This window comes from Pseudophryne corroboree, chromosome 11 (assembly GCF_028390025.1).
Source record: "Pseudophryne corroboree isolate aPseCor3 chromosome 11, aPseCor3.hap2, whole genome shotgun sequence".
Lineage (NCBI taxonomy): Eukaryota > Metazoa > Chordata > Amphibia > Anura > Myobatrachidae > Pseudophryne > Pseudophryne corroboree.
The window spans coordinates 96886075-96904979 of record NC_086454.1 but is presented as its reverse complement, the minus strand read 5'-3'; the positions used below and the strand labels follow the sequence as shown (position 1 = coordinate 96904979).

Here is an 18905-nt window from a genome sequence, read left to right as displayed (position 1 = left end):
CTTGCTATCAGGGATGTATTAAAAATCCCTTTGGAAGATGCGGCAGTACCGCACTCGTTTTCCTAGCACTGAAAAAGCACAGTGTCACTTTCCCCGATTCTCCGGAATTAGATGACATATTTAAGCAAGCCTGGAAAAATACTGATAAAAAATATCAGGTTACAAAAAGGTTTTTACAAACTTTCCCATTTACACCTGAAGGTAGGAAAAATTGGGAAGTACCCCCAGCCGTAGACATATCAGTCTCCCACCTTTCAAAAAAGGTGGTACTTCCAGCTCCTGGCTCCTTTACACTAAAGGATCCTGGGGATAGGAAGAGAGAGACTACACTAAAGTCTATTTACACAGCGGCTGGCGTATCACAAAGACCTGTGCTTGCGGGTTGTTGGATGACACACGCCATCCATACATGGGCGTCTCAACTTCAAGAGGGCCTTGCGGGGGATATGCCCCTGGTCACTACGGTGACCCTCTTAAAACACACGCGTCCTGTGTGATTCACGCAAAGAAATCAGCGCAATTAATGCTAAGACTACTGCCATGGCAGGGTCAGCACGTACAGCTTTGTGGCTGCGTCAGTGGATAGCGGACGCAGATTCCAAGCACAGTGTGGAGTCTCTTCCTTTCTCAGGGGAGTGGCTATTTGGGGTTCAGTTGGATACGTGGATTTCTAAGGTTACTGCAGGAAAATCCACGTCTCTCCTCTCTGGGGCCCCGCCGGCTAGGCGTTCCTACCCGGCGCCCTCTACCCAGTCCTTTCGGACTACAAAGTTTAGATCAAGAGCCAGAGATGCCTCCAATGCAGCGAGCGGCACCAGAGGTCAGACAAGAAAACCAGCCACCGCAGGTTCTCAGGAACAGAGCACCAGTTCAGCTTCCACTAAGGCCTCAGCATGATGGTACCTCCCCACCCTGAGGGGATCTCGAGGTGGGAGCTCAACTGCGTCACTTCAGCCACATCTGGGAAGGCTCCTGCCAGGATACCTGGGTAAGGGACCACATTTCTCATGGCTACAAGCTGGAGTTCGACAGCGCTCCTCCCCAGCGATTTTTCAAATCAAACTTATCCGTTTTGGAGGATACACGAGTTACACTACAATAGGCCATCCTAAAGTTGGTCCAGTCCCAAGTCATTGTTCCTGTGCCACTACAACAACAACAGGGAAAGGGTTACTACTCCAACCTGGTTGTGGTACCGAAACCGGACGGTTCGCTAAGGCCCATTTTGAATCTAAAATCCTTGAACCCATATCTAAAAGGTTTTCAAGTTCAAGATGGAATCCTTGCGAGCAGTGATTGCGGGTCTGGAAGAATGGGAGTTCATGGTCTCGCTGGATATAAAGCAAGCTTATCTCCAGTTGTTAGACTGACGGCCCAAGCTCTCTTACTGAAAATATCGATAATTGTTAATATGTATTTAAAACCATCATTGTATTTCGTGAGGTCTATGAGCGAGACCAGATCACATCGCCATTGCTGATTTATAGCCGATACGCAAATCATGTTTCTTTTATAGGTTTTTCGCGCCGGTTAATGCAACGTATAGGCATCGTGATCTTGAAGCCATTTTTTTTATTTCCGCTTTAAACTTTCCTTTATTAGCCTTATAATATTTATCAATGCCGCAATAACTACCAGGATTTAACACTGTGTAATACCTTTTTTTCCATCCATTTTTTTCGAATAGCTGTGCTGCGTGATATACTGTGGCTTTTTTTCAGACCTATGAGTCTTCTCTGACAAAACACAGGTCTTGTAAGAGACTTTTGTGATCGCCCTATGACTAATGAAAAAAACTGATATCAAATGATGACGTTTATATTCAATTTATATAAAAAATTGTTATGGGCCGGTTTGTGGCGTGTTGGAGGCGGGGTGTGGGTCGAGACTGGGCATGGCACCCGTCACTTTTCGTTTGACAGAAAAGTGTGCTATTACTACTCACAGTGCCAATAATCAAAGTCTGTCTTTAAACTCACCACAAAGCTGCTGTGATTCCCTGTGTCCAGGGATAGTGATAATCGGTGAGAATTGGAGGTTGTAAAGCTCTAAGTTTCCACTGCCAGGTGGATGGCTGGCATAGGTAGCCTTTGATTTCTGTAATGTCAGTGACTGCACCTGTTAACAAGCAGATGCCTGGGGCAACGTGTCCTCTCAATGGTGTGTAGCCGGCAGTTTGTTATCAGTCGGTGCCGGGCAGGCAGATGGGAGCGTAGGCTGCTGGATGACACCATGCCGGCAGCCTGCTTCTATAGCTTGTACGGTGCACTACATGCTAGTCAAGGCACTGCATGGCAAACAGGAGAGTCCAAGACAGTAACCAGCATAGGATAGGTCCCAGGGACTAGAGCTCCCCCACACAGCATGAGAGCCAGCAGCGGGCAGACAGGTGGGTCAGAGACAATGCCCCAGGTGCCTTCTGCTGTGTCATCCGAGCAGCGCAGCACTGATGGTACCTGCTCATCTGTATCCCCTCTGCGCCCCCTCAAATACTGTGCCTGGGGCACATGCCCCATTAGCCCCTCCCTAGTTGCGGTCCTGGAATAGGATTGTGTACTGGATTAATTTGGAGTTTGTGCTTCATGATATTCAGTACTATGTTCAATTGAAATGATTGCAGAATACTCAGTCCAATATGTGAAGAATAGGAGCTTAGTCCATAACTGGATCAAATGATGTCCATATTAGGTGGCAAAAGTCAAGTGTCATAAATTAAAAGGGTATCGAAGACCCCATTTACAGCATATGGATAGGAGAGAGAAAATACACTGCGATGTCACCAGTAATCAACAACAAAGCCTAAAGTAACGAGGAGACACATTGAAGAGCTTTAAAATGGTTCTATTTTTATTTGATAAAAGTCCTATTCATCTCATTTGATGACATTTAACACAGATTTAGAAACATGAAAAAAAAATACATTAAAAAAAATGTTAAAATTATTGTGCAAAATAAAGTGTATAATAATCAACGGCTATAAAATCCTGTAGGCAAGAGGTAAAAAAAACTGCAATGGCTACTGGATATCAAGGTAGATCATTTGGTAACGGTATGAGAGTGCCCTGCGGCAGTCATAATGGATTACAGTGGCCATCCTTTGTTCACATGACCACTATGTAACATAGGGGGTCATTCCGAGTTGATCGCTCGCTAGCAGTTTTTAGCAGCCGTGCAAATGCTAAGCCGCTGCCCTCTGGGAGTGTATCTTAGCTTAGCAGAAGTACGAACGAATGCATCGCAGAACGGCTACAAAAAAATATTGTGCAGTTTCTGAGTAGCTTCAGACCTACTCAGCGCTTGCGATCACTTCAGACCATTCAGTTCCTGTTTTAATGTCACAAACACGCCCTGCGTTCGCCCAGCCACGCCTGCATTTTTTCGAGCACTCCCTGAAAACGGCCAGTTGACACCCAGAAACGCCCACTTCATGTCAATCACTCTGCGGCGGGCATTGCGACTGAAAAGCTTCGCTAGCCCTTGTGTGAAAATACATTGGCCGTTGTGAAAGTACGTTGCGCACTGTGTCGCATACGCATGCGCAGAAGTGCCGGTCTTTCACGTAATCGCTGTGCAGCGAACATTTTCAGCTAGCGATCAACTCGGAATGACCTCATGATTTCTTAGGCTGGGTACACATCAGGACAATGTGTTCCCGGCCGATCCAACATCCACAAGGACACTGCTTCGTGCCATGTGTACACAATGCATGATGCAGCGGTACTATGCCTTGGCAACGTACACAGTGTCTTCTGGTTGGCCGTGCATGATGCAGCGGTACTATGCCTTGGCAACGTACACAGTGTCTTCTGGTTGGCCGTGCAGAACAGCCAACCAGAATATATCATGTATGGCCTGAAGGAGCGTGCAATTGGCCATACACACTGTACGATCCGGCCGATAGGTCATTACTATTTGCCGGAAACTACACATCGTGCAGAGATCATTCAGGTGTGTACCCAGCCTTAGACACAGTAGTAGCTTGTTAAAAGATCTGTATTATACAAACAGTCACAGTAAGAAGAGGTGGAGAATACGGATAAATCTCATAATAGCGATCCCATCACCAACATACAGAGGAGGAAGCCAGTGAGAGCTAAACCAATATCTCACAGATTCCTCGGTCTGCCCACATAGTGGCAGCATTCACCAAGTGTAGTTGACTAATATACTTCCATTCGTGCTTAAAAATGAAGCATGACTCATTAAAACATGTACATACATATCTAGTTAGGAGCAAGGGTGTAGCTACCATAGGTGCAGGCAGTGCAGCTGCTATGGGGCCCAGAGCTAAGAGGGGCCCACCGTCCCTGTCAAAGTTACATGTGTTATATACATTTTTTGCCATTGGGTGGTACGTAGGGGTCCTTTCAAACTTTTTCCTTGGGGCCTGCAATATATCTAGGTATGCCCCAGGACCTGCTCATTGTAATGTGGTATAAAATGAACTGGAGGGCATTATAATGTTATATAATATGAACCGGGGCACTGTAATGAGGCACAGTATGAACGGGAAGCACTATATATCATAATGTGAATTGGGGGTACTGTGCGGCATAATGTGTACTGGCAGCTCTGAAATGTGACATAGGCTGAACTTAAGCACTACTGCGATTCATAAAAGAAACTAGGGCACTACTATGGGGCATAACATTAAATAAGGCTCAACTATGGTTCAGAAAATGAACTAGGGCACTATTATACGGCATAAAATGAACAACTGCTGCAGAGAAGTGTCTCTCTAGAAGCACTGGGATGGGTGCCCCAACTAAATGTTACTATGGGACCCACAAAGTTCTGGCTACGCCCCTGGTTAGGAGTTCCGTATTGCTTACACGGAGGGTGCGTTCATACAGACGGCGTGTTTGTCTTGAGATTGTGCAGAGTCTGTGCTATTTTATGACAGATCTAATCTGTAACCTGCTCTGGATATTCACATTATTTGGAGAAAAAAAAGCTGCGTTTCAAGATTCAAAGCAGAAACAAACCCCCAAAAAATCTCTGTACCCGGGAGATGAATCATTCTGAAGTCATGGAAAAAAAGTGGTTATATCAATCTGCCTAATGCAGTCTTCATTTTCACTGTCACGTTCCAGAAGATGCCTATACAGTTTGTTACTCTTAACAATGGTGTCAGTGATACTTTAGCAGGACCCCACACTCCTTATATAAAAGATACATTAATCCCTAGGATTTAACCACCTCCCCAATGATAGCAACCTTGTTTAATCGCATCTTCAAGATTTTTAAAAACAAATATATACATACAGTAGCAACATATTTGTTAATCGGTCTCAGTAGGGATGTTAGTGCGTACTGCAGAAAAAAACTAAACAGAACAGAAATTGATACATATGATAAAGTAAATTGTCCACCTCTAGATGGCTTGTACATTCATCCAAATAAATGTTTACAAAATACGGTTTCAAAACTTAATCTGCATTCATTCTGTGCTTTTCAGCAATGCACTTATATCAACAGGCAGCGATTTTATTTCCGCAGAGGATTTAAAACAAAAAACACTATGTATACAACAGTACCTGATATTGAGTGGTGTTGTGTTTCATAGCAAGGAAAAGAAACTGATATAAATGCTTGGCTGAAAAACCCAGAGGGATACAAGGAATGCCCAATCCTATAAACGGAAGTTTATTCATCCACAATAGGTGTAAAACCAAAATGGTTGGGTTTTCATGGTTGTATAAATGTCTTTGCTAGTGGGCATTTTGTAATTATGTATCTCGTTTGTAATTAATTTACTGGTTTGTTTTACATATGTACAGAGTAACTTACTGTACGTTTCATTCCACTTGTACAGCGCTGCGGAAACCTTGGGGCTTGCAGCTACCAGTAAATTATAACCACTGGCTATAAAATATCTTATTTGTCATGAAAAGGGAGAAACGCATTTAATTTATGTGGATGCATTTTACCATTTCTAGAATAATATTTCTTCCTACAGCTCCATAACAAAACTTTGGGCTTGAGATGACTAAAAGATTATAGGAGGAGATGTATCAAACCCTTGAGAGAGATAAAGTGGGGAAGTTGGCCATTGTAACCAATCAGCTACTAGCTACCATTTATCTAGCACAGTCTATAAAATGAAAGCTACAAGCTGATTGGTTATTATGTGCAACACATTTCTCCAATAATGAGGAGTACCGCAGCCGGGGGGTAGTGATGTGTCTAACAACGGTCTCCCCTGCCGTTCTGCTTAGTGATGTCATGAGGTGATACGAATAGAAGTCGCACCAGTTACTGTTACATAGTAAATGGGAGCAGGTGTGGGATTATGGTGCTGCCAGTGAGGGCCTTTAAATAATGGCTGCAGGCAAAAGACTGCACCACGCTAGAGTGGTAAGTTAGACATTTGTACCAAATATACGGGATGTACTTACAGTATGTGACCGGCAGTCACAATACCGACCACTACATAACAACGCTTGCCTCCACCGCAGGCATTCTGCGGCCGGGATCCTGGTGTTGGGATGCTGACCGCCGCAATCCCGGCCCCAACCCAAATATACAGCTAGACATACAGTACTGTTTAAGTTAAAGAGATTCTAAAACATTGATAGTCCAGTAGAAATAGCCATGTCCTGGCCTGTGACTTTTTCCCTATTACGCTGAAGCACCCCCCCTACAGCTTAGAGATGGAGGTACAGCAGTCATGCTAGGGCATCTTGCAGGAGAGTGATGTGTGCGATTCTCTTCTGCATATAATGGAACAGTCATAAGTGTCCGTTTCACACTGGAGGCCAGCACTGACTTGATCAGCAATACTGCGACTACACTTGCGTAGTCCCGGTGACAAGGCAGATGTCACACTTACCAGGGGACAGTTGCCCACTTCTCCTTTAAATCATCACATAAAACAATTGGACTGATACTGTGGACTATAGTGTCTATTTTACGTACATTTACCGGTTTAAGATTTTATTTCTATGTCCATTAAATCTTTTGCATTGGTTTGTTCCCACCATCATTCTTCACCCGAAGACTAAAATGAATGTCTTTTTTGATCCAGAACTTAAAAAAATAAAATCTTGCTTCAAAATTCCCTTTGTAGGCACCTGCTGGGTGTCATCCATCCTGGTAGACAGACGGCAAGGCCACAGGTGTTGGGGGGGGGGAGAGTGGAGGCAACTAGCTCTGCTCCTCCCCTACGTTGGAGACGTGCTGGTATCCGATTGGTTGAGACTTCTGCCGGAAAAGGACTGTGAGCAGCAGGACAACGATGAGGAAGAGGATACACCCACAGGCGACCAGGCCGATGATGACCTCTGTGTGACCAGAACGAGAGTTTACAGTTAGTGACTTGGCAATTTCATATGTCCCTCAACGTTAAAGCCACAGTATATGTCCCACAGGGCAACAGCTGACAGAGTGAAAGGAAATGCAGTAAAATAGTGCAATAAATCAAGATGGACTCTGCAATTATAAAGGTCTTTATGTAATGTTCTATAAAAGTGGAGTGACATATAATCAAATATTTAAAGGACAACTTGCCGCCATCTGAAACGCTTCCATGTAGCATTACAGCTACCTATAGCTATGAGCTAGTCACTCTGTTATCTCACAGTGCAGAAAGAGACGGCGTCTGCTCCGGCCTATGGCATAAAGGAGCTCATTCAGAGACGGGCGCAGATCGATGCATCCGCAGCAAGATCTGTGTCCATCTCCTCACGTGCTGGGGGCCGCCCAGCACAGGGAAAGACTGCCCAGTATGTGTGGCGCCGCCTCGCTATGCGTCTGCAATTTAATTGCGGACGCATCGATTTGAGGTTGACCCCTGGCTGCGCTGGCAGGTGGTCCGGCAACATTTTTTTGCGGAGCTGTAATGTCACACGCAGCCGCCCTGAAAAATCTTCCGACATGCCCCCTTTTGGCCCACCATGCCCGCAAAATGCTAAGAGACTGCCCCCTGAACGCCCGCCGCTGTCAATCACCTTGCCTTACGGCCGCAATATGTTTTTCGACTGTAGGAGGAGTAACTGGGGGAAACTTACAAGGAATAATACAAAATCCAATCACATAGTGCCCTGTTTGGAATTGAGCCTATGGACCCAGCACTGTTAGTCAGCAATGTTAACCACTGTGCCAACCAAAAAGTTATTTTGCAGTGAAATATCCCTTTAGGATGTCAGCTTTAAATAAGTAAGTGTGCTATAATGGTGTGTAATATGTAAACAAATATAAATTCATTATATAAATATATAAAATAAATAAAATGTAAATAAATATTAAATATATATTTACATATACACACCATTATAGCACACTTACAGAACACTCCATATTACAATCCCTGTGGAAGGCCTATCAGGCTGATACACATTGGAGAACTGTACCCACTGCACAAAGCATTAAGGATTGCACCATCCACACCTGAAACCGGTTGCAGTGTAATACTGACAGCCGCTCCACTCTGTTGGCATACATGAGTCTTCCCTCTATGCCAACAGAGCGGAGCGGCTGTCAGTATTACACTGCAACCTGGAGATGGCGTGATCATCAACCGTCTCTGTGGACACTAGCCGGTGTGTAGGCTTACACACCAGTAATACCAGGACACCCCAGAGTCAAGAAAGACCACCCCCTTAAGACTCCTCTGCGGTAGCCAGAGTCGAGCGGCCGGCAGCGGTGCACTGGCATCAGAAGACAGGGAGACCTCATGTGACCGCTGCATCCCGGTAGTCCTCCATCTGCACTATCAAAGGAATAAGAAGATAGGAACACCAAGGGATACTTACACCTACACCCCTACCTACGGGCGTCGGAAGGATACGTTTTTGTGTACCTGAGAGGAACGGCGTCCCGAACCCTAAGAACACAAATCCCCCACCGCTTTGAACTAATTCATAAGAAGACTCACCATGCTCCTTTGTATAAGAACTTCCATTGTACTTATCAGGACATAAGGGGGGTACACATAGAGAGATCAGTGCTTAAAATTCTAAGCAATCTGACTAGACTGCTTAGAACTTAAGCACGGATCTCTCAGTGTGTACCCCTCACAGCGATAGCTATGCGCGGTCCCGCACGTCGCTACGCCGGTGCTAGATGTGCCTGTCTAGTAGATGTGTAGATGTGCCTGTCTAGTAGATGTGTAGATGTGCCTGTCTAGTAGATGTGCACAGTCTAGTAGATTGCTCATTTCACCGCAGGGTGAAATGAGCGGCCCCCCCGTCCACCCCCTCGCTCAGCACACATCGCGCTGTGCTGAGCGGGGGGGGGGGGGGGGGAAGAGATGTTTGCTGAGCGGGAGGAGAGATTGGGGCTGAGCTGGGGGCTGAGCGGCCTGTGATAGATCACCCAGCACACATCTCCCTGTGTGTACAGGGCTTTACACATTTCCAGCCTATGCATGCCAACCCCATTATCATCTCATTATCCGCTTTTAAGCAGTATCTTATCTGCATTTATGAAAGAATGTACCAGTTATACCAATTATTGCTAAAATATATATATATATATACACACACACACACACACACACACACACACACACACACACATACATATACATACTGTGTCTAAACAGTTTTTTTGCAAATCCACCATCTGAGCACTGTGACTCCAACCAATAAATTAATTTAAGCCTACAGTAAAAGCACTTGATTCCACAAAGCGCTGACCATCGTCAATGGTAAAGTTGGTAATTTTCTGTATTATAAATCACAGGGAACTTGGGTAACCTTAAGGTCAAGCTGCTACCATCCAATCCTCTTATTGTATTTGAAGCGCTAGCCTACTCCCTATCCTTCAAATGCCATCTACATGACCATAGTACACTGCGATCCCCAAAACACAAACTCAGCTTTTGTGACTAACTCACTCATAATTGCTTTAAGTTGTGCATGCAGGCTCCAATGCATGGCTCCAATGCATGTACAGTTTGTTAAAAATTGCTAGATCTGAATCAGGCCCTTAAACTCCATTTTTTTGCCTGCACGTTTATATAAGAGTGCAAATTGCTGGTGCTGTGGCATTTAAACGTCGTCAACGGCACTGCATCTCGCATTCCTCGTCCGCCCGGCCAAATCCCAATGGGACTGCAAGCAGTTTTAGGTGAGTTTGGGCTGCTGTAAAGGGCAGCTCCTGACGCGCAGATATCTAGAAAGGAGACTTGGCATAGGCTTCTTGCTCCATCATTAGTTAATGCGAGATCTCTCACCCGTGTCCCTGCTTGGGCTGGAGATCTGACATTCCTTCTCCCAGTCTTCAGCCACAACCTCTTGCAGCAAGCTCTGAAACCTCTCCAGGGGGCAGCTATGCACACAGCCCGGGACGGTCAGAGGGAAAGGTGGGTGTGCACTCTCATTTCTAAAATACATCTCCACTGTGAAGTTTCTGGTAGGGTAAGAAAACAAACCAAACACAATTAATGATGATCAGAGCAATACAAAGGGGGAGAGAATGTGGATACCTGATACCAGAGCAATGGGTGAAAAAAAAACAGGTTATGAGATATGAAAAAATAGGATTTTAATTACCTACCGGAAAATCCTTTTCTCGTAGTCCGTAGAGGATGCTGGGGTCCACATTAGTACCATGGGGTATAGACGGGTCCACTAAGAGCCACTGGCACTTTAAGAGTTTGAGAGTGTGGGCTGGCTCTTCCCTCTATGCCCCTCCTACCAGACTCAGTCTAGAACCTGTGCCCGAGGAGATGGACAACTTTGAGAGAAGGATTTTACACAGATAGTGGCGAGGTTCACACCAGCTCACACATACAAGGCAAACCAAGCTGACCAGCTTGAAACATCAGCAACGGCTGAACAATATTACTTAACCAAGTAACAAAACAGTACTTAACCAAGAACAAAAGTAGTACTGAACCAATAAATCACTGCAGGATAACGAAGCGCTGGGCGGGCGCCCAGCATCCTCTACGGACTACAAGAAAAGGATTTACCGGTAGAAAATTAAAATCCTATTTTGTCTTATGTCCTAGAGGATGCTGGGGTCCACATTAGTATCATGGGGATGTACCAAAGCTCGAGGGAGAGCGCGGAGGCTCCTGCAGAACCGATTGACCAAACTTTAGGTCTTCAGAGACCAAAGTATCGAACTTGTAGAACTTAGCAAACGTGTTCGACCCTGACCAAGTAGCTGCTCGGCAACGCTGTAAAGCCGAGACACCCCAGGCAGCCGCCCAGGAAGAACCCACCTTAGGAGTAGAGTGAGCCTTAACAGATTTTGGACACGGCAATCCTGCCGTAGAATACGCATGCTGGATAGTGAACCTGATCCAGCGAGATATCGTCTGCTTAGAAGGAGGACACCCAAGTTTCTTGGGATCATACAGGACAAACAGAGAGTCCGATTTTCTGTAACGAGCAGTCCTCTTCACATAGATTTTCAGAGCCCTTACAACATCTAAGGACTTTGATGGAATTGAGGAGTCAGTAGCAACTGGCACCACAAAAGGTTGGTTGATATGAATAGCCAACACAACCTTCGGAAGGAACTGCTGACGTGTCCGGAGTTCAGCTCTACCTTCAACTCCGACACACGTCTAGCAGAAAACAAAGTGACAGCCTTCCACGTGAGAAACTTGACCTCAACCTCCTATAGAGGCTCAAACCAATCCGTTTGGAGGAACTGCAACACCACGTTAAGATCCCAGGGCGCTGTAGGCGGCACAAAGGGAGGCTGGATGTGCAGAACCCCCTTCAAAAAAGTCTGAACCTCAGGGAGGGCAGCCAATTGTTTCTGGAAGAAAATGGATAAGGCAGAAATCTGGACCATTACGGATCCCAACCTCAGGTCCATATCCACACCTGCCTGCAGGAAGAGGAGAAACCGTCCCAGTTGAAACTCCACCGTAGGAAACTTCTTGGATTCGCACCTAGATACATTCTTTTTCCAAATGTGATGGTAATGTTTAGACGTTACTCCTTTCCTAGCCTGTTATCAGGGTAGGAATGACTTTGTTCAGAATGCCCTTCCGAGCTAAGATCCGGCGTTCAACCTTCATACCGTCAAACGTAGCTGCGGTAAGTCTTGATAACGAACGGCCCCTGTTGCAACAGGTCCTCCCGAAGAGACCTCGGATCTTCCAGCAGTAGATCCAGAAGAACCGCGTACCAAGCCCTTCTTGGCCAGTCCGGAGCAATGAGGATTGCCTGAACTCTTTTTCTCCTTATGAGTTTTAGAACTCTTGGAAGTGGAAGTGGAGGAAACAAGTACACCGACTGGAACACCCACAGAGACACCAGGGCGTCCACTGCCACGGCTTGCGGGTCCCCCGACCTGAAACAATACCTCCGAAGCTTCTTGTTGAGACGGGAGGCCATCATGTCTATTTGAAGTACACCACAAAAATCTGTCACCTCCGTGAACACCTCCGGATCGAGGCCCCACTCTCCGGGATGGAGATAGTGTATGCTGAGGAAGTCCGCTTCCCAGTTGTCTACACCTGGAATGAAGATTGCTGACCGCGCCAATGCATGTTTTTATGCCCAGAGGATGACATTGCAGCTCTGCTCTTCATTCCGCCCTGTCGGTTTATGTAGGCCACCATAGTTACATTGTCCAACTGCACTTGAATGGCTCGATCTCGCAGAAGATGGGCCGCTTGGAGAAGACAGTTGTAGACGGCACTTACTTCCAGAATGTTTATTGGAAGGCTGGATTCCAGGCTTGACCACCTTCCTTGGAAGGTTTTCACCTGAGTGACTGCACCCCAGCCCTGGAGACTTGCATCCGTGGTTAGAAAGATCCAGTCCTGAATCCCTAACCTGCGGCCCTCCAGAAGGTGAGGTATTTGCAGCCACCAGAGGAGTGAAATCCTTGCTTTTGGCGACAGACGTATTCTCTGGTGCATGTGTAGATGAGATCCCGAACACTTGTCCAGGAGATCCAGTTGGAAGGGCAGAGCATGAAACCTTCCGTACTGTAGAGCCTCGTAAGAGGCAACCATCTTTCCCAGAAGGCGAATGCACTGATGAACCGATACACGGGCTGGCTTCAGGACATCCTGGACCATTGTTTGAATCACCAATGCTTTCTCCTCTGGCAGAAACACCCTCTGCACTTCCGTGTTAAGGATCATTCCCAGAAAGACAATCTCCTTGTCGGCTACAAATGTGATTTTGGAAGGTTCAGGATCCAACCGTGTTCCCTGAGCAGACGAGTCGTGAGAACAATGGACTGCACCAACGTCTCCCTGGACGATGCCTTTATCAGCAGATCGTCCAGATATGGGATTATGTTCACCCCCTGTCTGCGGAGGAGAATCATCATCTCTGCCATCACCTTGGTGCTGAAATTGATAGTGACTGTCTAACAGTGCAAATCTGAGATAAGCCTGGTGCGGCAGCCAAATCGGAATGTGGAGGTACGTATCCTTGATATCCAGGGATACCAGAAACTCTCCCTCCTCCAGACCTGAGATCACTGCCCTGAGACTCCATTTTGAATTTGAACACCTTCAGATAAGGATTCAGCGATTTCAAGTTCAAAATTGGTCTGACCGAACCATCCGGTTTCGGTACCACAAAAAGGTTTGAATAATAACCCTTGTTTTGCATATGAGGTGGAACTGGAACAATGACCTGTGACTTTTCCAATTTTAGAATGGCTTCCTGTAGGATAGACCTGTCTGTCAGGTAGGCTGGCAAGCCTGATTTGAAGAATCGGTGAGGCGGGTTCACATTTTATCCTATCCTCCTCAGGGAAGGGAAACGCAACCAGAACCCTTTTTGGGATCTGGAATTTTTTCTCCAGGTTTTCCCAGGATTTTTCAAATATAGCGTTTAATTCTTTAGACGCAGGGAAGGTTAGTGAGGCTTTCTTATTGTCAGTGAAGCCTCCTCAACCTGCTCAGGTGGCGTGTCAGTAATGTGTAACACATCTCTAATGGCCTCAATCAGGAGCTGCACACCCTAGCAAGGGATGCCGCCCCCCTCAGCACATCCCCATCACCGTCTGCAGCATCAGAGTCGGTATCCATGTCATCTTGCATAATGTGGGCAAGTGCACGTTTCTGTGGGAACATACTAGGGAATTTTGCAGGAATAGGAACAGAACCTGACCAAACTGCCATAGACTTCTTCAACACATGAGTTTCAGTGTCAGTATTAGCTACCCTAGTAGAGATCTGAGATCATTCCTTTGATAGAGGATAACCACTCAGGCTCAACAATCTGAGACAAAGCATTGCATTCCTTTGTACATGGAATGAATTCCTCCTGAGAGGAAACCTCTTCTGCAGCATATGACATAGAGTCCCTAGACATGGCTATGGGAGATAGTAAACACACACACACACACACAGGGAAATGTCACACACAGTTTCCCCCCCAAGTATGCCACAGAGAGAGACACAGAGATTGGACCCAACCCACACACAGCGATTTCTGAGGTAGAACTAATAAAACTACCAGCGCTGTGTACCTTAATACACTACACAGACTTTACACAGCCTCCCCCTCACCCTTCTACAACCCCCTGGTACCGCACACAATAGCTGGAGTTGCTTGGAGGGACAGCTCTCCCTGTCAGCATCTGTATACAGGAACTGCGGGCAGGAAAATGGCGCTGAACGCTGCTGGGTCCGCTCTGAGGAGAAGCCCCGCCCCCCGAACATGGCGCTGCTTCCCGCTCTTCTTTTTATTATACTGGCCTGAGGATGTCTGCTGGCAGTGATCCGGGGACCCTGACAGGCTTGCTGGCCAGTGTAGGGTGTAGGCGCTGGCTCAGGGCGCCCCTCACAGCGCCACACTATGTACCGCTGAGACCGGAGCGCAGTTAGTACTGCACTCCCTACCCTGTTGCCGCCATCTTCACACCGGCCGGCTCCCCGCTTGCCAGGGGGGGCGGTGACTCACTCGCCACCTAAATCTTCTGGCTCTGTAAGGGGGTGGCGGCATGCTGCGGGAGTGAGCGGTCGCCTGGAGTGGCTAACGATCAGCACCCTCAGGAGCTCAGTGTCCTGTCAGCGGAGATAGTGGTTCAGACCCCTCAGGGCGGACACTACTCCCCCCCCCTTAGTCCCACGAAGCAGGGAGGCTGTTGCCAGCAGCCTCCCTGTGCCTAAACTAACTCTTAGAAAAAAAATAAAACTAAAGAAGCTCTAGGAGCTCCCCTAGCTGTGACCGGCTCCTCCAGGCACATTTTCTAAACTGAGTCTGGTAGGAGGGGCATAGAGGGAGGAGCCAGCCCACACTCTCAAACTCTTAAAGTGCCAGTGGCTCCTAGTGGACCCGTCTACCCCATGGTACTAATGTGGATCCCAGCATCCTCTAGGACGTAAGAGAAATGGAGGCCATATATACATATATACAGCGCATCCGAATCATGGGTTCTAGGGCCTAATGCAGGTTGGATCGCAGTAAGCGATCCAACTGCAAATTCTGAGACAAAGATGCATGCGCAGCGCCCGTTCTGTGCATGTGGCCCCATTTTCTGCGGGAAGGGTGGGGGTGGGGCGCAGAAAATGCGATCGCTTCTGCCTGTAAATGAGGTTGCGGGGGGAGGGCAACGCTCTGTTTACAGGGAAGAGACGGAGTATTGCTGGGGCGGCGCGAACGGGGAGCGGAGGCAGACAAATGGGGGCATGTCAGGGGCGTGACCATGGCGGCTGCGTATTGTCACACGTAGCCACCGCGATCAGGAAGATGGCCGGGGGGCCTCCTGCCAGCGCAGCTTAGCTGGAGGCTTCTTTAGTTTCTGCTAACAAGCAGAAATTGCGTAGCTTTCGCAATTTCTGCTTGTTCAATGGGGGAAGGCTCTGGTCAGCATGCTGGGTGGCCTTGCGTAGCGACGGGCTGCCCCCAGCATGCGATCCAAAGGCAGAATTTGCAATCCTTACTGAATTAGGCCCCTAATATCTTGGTTTGCACCACTGAATCTGGATGGCCCACCAAGCGCCTTTTAAGGCTTACACATACCCTCTGCTATCAGGAGACATCTCAGCAGCCTAATAGTGCTGGCGATTCTGAGGAGGTGCAGTATAGGACAAAACCTGAAGACACTGGGCCCCATTCAGTGGTGGACACAGTAGGCTAGTGGATTAGATTTTTGTGGTGGCGGCACGTTAGGCGCAGTCCTTCCCTGACACAGCCGTCACTGTTAGCAACCCTCCCCCAATCACACCCTAAGATATTGCATTAATCTCCATGCAACTGAAATATGATTTCCCCAGAAACCATTGAGATGCAAGCGCAGATGTTTTACAAGCACTCAGTGTTTTATTATTGTCCCCCTCTCAATCAGGCCCTAAATCAGAGCTAGTGCAAGACTAAGGTGATTTCTGGGGTACAGTAGTTTGAAATTATTTATCAAACCCTCTTTTCTCCACCAGTGTTACCCCCCCCACCCAATTAGACAGGTAACAGCACTTGTCAGGGTGAATCACAGACAGGATATAAACAGAACAGGAGCAGATAGGTTACATAGATGAGACTATAGTCATACCCTGGACTCTCCTCATACAGCTCGAACATATGGCAAGACGCATAAGGGGCCTGTACTCCATTGTAGACATCAAGAGCCATCTGTAGTGCACCCAGTGTGGTATCATGCTACGGAGTAAATGAAAAGTTTACGAAAGTCTTTATATGTATGTTATCTATGTATGTTATCTATATATATACACACATATATACATACACACACTATTATATATATATATATATATATATATATATATATATATATATATTAATTGTTACATTACAACCTGTAATTAAAAAAAAAAATTAAATCTGAATTTTATGTGATGGATCTGCACAAAATTATCTAAGTTGGTGAAGTGAAATGAGAAAAATTTATATAAAAAATAATTTTTAGAAATAAAAATGTGAAAATTGGCATGTGGATATGTATTCACCCCCTTTGCTATGAAGCCCCTCAAAAGTTCTGGTGCAACCAATTACCTTCAGAAGTCACATAATTAGTGAAGTGAAGTCCACCTGTGTGCAATCTAAGTGTCACATGATCTGTCAGTATAAACACACCTTTTCTGAAAGGCCCCAGAGGAGGGAGTTTAATGTGATTTTAAGACTCCGCCTATTTTATATATACTGTATATACACATACACACACACACACACACACACATACACATATACATACAAACCCATAGGTTGAGTATCCCTTATCCAAAATGCTTGGGACCAGAAGTATTTTGGATATCGGATTTTTCCGTATTTTGGAATAATTGCATACCATAATGAGATATCATGGCGATGGGACTGAAGTCTAAGCACAGAATACATTTGTTTCATATACACCTTATACACACAGCCTGAAGGTCATTTAATACAATATTTTTAATAACTTTGTGTATTAAACAAAGTTTGTGTACATTGAGCCACCAGAAAACAAAGGTTTCACTATTCCACTCTCACTCAAAAAAGTCCGTATTTCGGAATATTCCGTATTTCGGAATATTTGGATATGGGATACTCAACCTGTATATATAAATAACATTGACCAGCTCCCAAAATTATTACCTTACAACTACAGACAATACCTACAGAAGGTTGATTGAACAAGCTAAAGAGAAAAAGATTGGACTGTGAGATACAAGATTACCAGAGATACATTGCCTTAGGGCAGGGGTGGGGAACCTTTGGCCCTCCAGCTGTTGCTGAACTACATACCTCCCAACATGACCCTCTCCAGGAGGGACAGAATGCTGTGTTCCTGGACTTCCCTCTTAATGTATGATTACCATCACCTGCGCTGAAACACCTTTCTTATCCATTAACCTGTTCAAAACAGGTGTAGTATGGCTGACCGCCGGTGTCCTGACCGCAGGTCAGTTTACCGACGCCGGGATCCCGGTAGCATACCGACGCTGGGATCCCGGCGGGGAGGGGCGAGTGCAGCAAGCCCCTTGCGGGCTCGGTGGCGACCTGCGGTCGCCACGGGTTCTATTCCCACTCTATGGGTGTCATGGACACCCACGAGTGGAAATAGTCCCTGTTGGTCGGCATGCCGACCATTGGGATACTGAGCCGGCGAGATGGTGGAGGAGGTCATGTGACTGTCGGTCAGCAGACCGGCGGTCACATGAATACCACCCGTTCAAAACAGGTGCCGTCAATCATAAATTAAGAGAACAGTCCAGGAGCAGAGAATTTTGTCCCTCCTGGAGAGGGTCATGTTGGGAGGTATGGAACTACACATACCAGCATGCCTTTCTACAGTTTTGCTATTTGGCCTTGCTAAAACTGTTGCAAGGCATGCTGGGATGTGTAGTTCAACAACAGCTGGAGGGCCGCAGGTTCTCCAACCCTGCCTTAGGGCAATCTCATTATTGGGGGTGAAATCCGTTCACAAAAATGTCCCCCAGGAGCAACCACGCCCACTCTCCCTTGTGCATGGATATGAACGATCCACGTATAGGCCACCGACTGGTGACATCAGATAGGTTGGCTACGCGTGCCTTCTCCTCTGCTGTCACAGATTTAATGACTCAGCACTACAAGTGTAGGTGCTGATAGTAATGTTCTGCCATCTTATACGCTCCCTGCACCTTCATCACTAATGCTTCACGTTTAGTGCTGGTCTTTGTGCACCACACTAATATTAAAGTTGACATTTTTATGTTATAAAGTACAGATGCTGAGTGTGTATAAAGGTTGATTTTGTCTGATTTCTCTTTCAAAATCTGGTAACCTTATAACATGTACAGGGTCATGGACACAGAGGTGAAATGTACATTGTGTAGACTTGTAAATAGTAAACTAGCCCCACATGCAGAACAAGGCCAATAAGCCAATATGTGGTCACTTACTGCGGAGTATGCAATGAACTTGAGGCCATTTGACGAGTTCTGTGCAGCTGCTGTTAGGTTATTCAGGATTTGAGCCACCAAAAGACCTGCACAAGAGGAAGAGAACTACTGATCAATGTGTCATGCTCTATCTCCTCCTCCCAACCCATCC

General features: G+C 46.4%; 1 protein-coding gene across 1 annotated transcript in view; it reads right to left on the bottom strand.

The window, feature by feature from the left end:
* Positions 1-2825: 2825 nt before the first annotated feature.
* ACP2 (acid phosphatase 2, lysosomal) overlaps positions 2826-18905 on the bottom strand; it is a 68058-nt gene continuing 51978 nt past the window's right edge. The window contains exons 8-11 of the mRNA XM_063944638.1: positions 18755-18840; positions 16426-16532; positions 10178-10353; positions 2826-7283 (exon numbers count right to left, since the gene is read on the bottom strand). Coding sequence (XP_063800708.1) covers positions 7147-7283; positions 10178-10353; positions 16426-16532; positions 18755-18840 — 506 coding nt within the window. The 3' untranslated portion in view covers positions 2826-7146. The remainder of the gene's footprint in view (positions 7284-10177; positions 10354-16425; positions 16533-18754; positions 18841-18905) is intronic.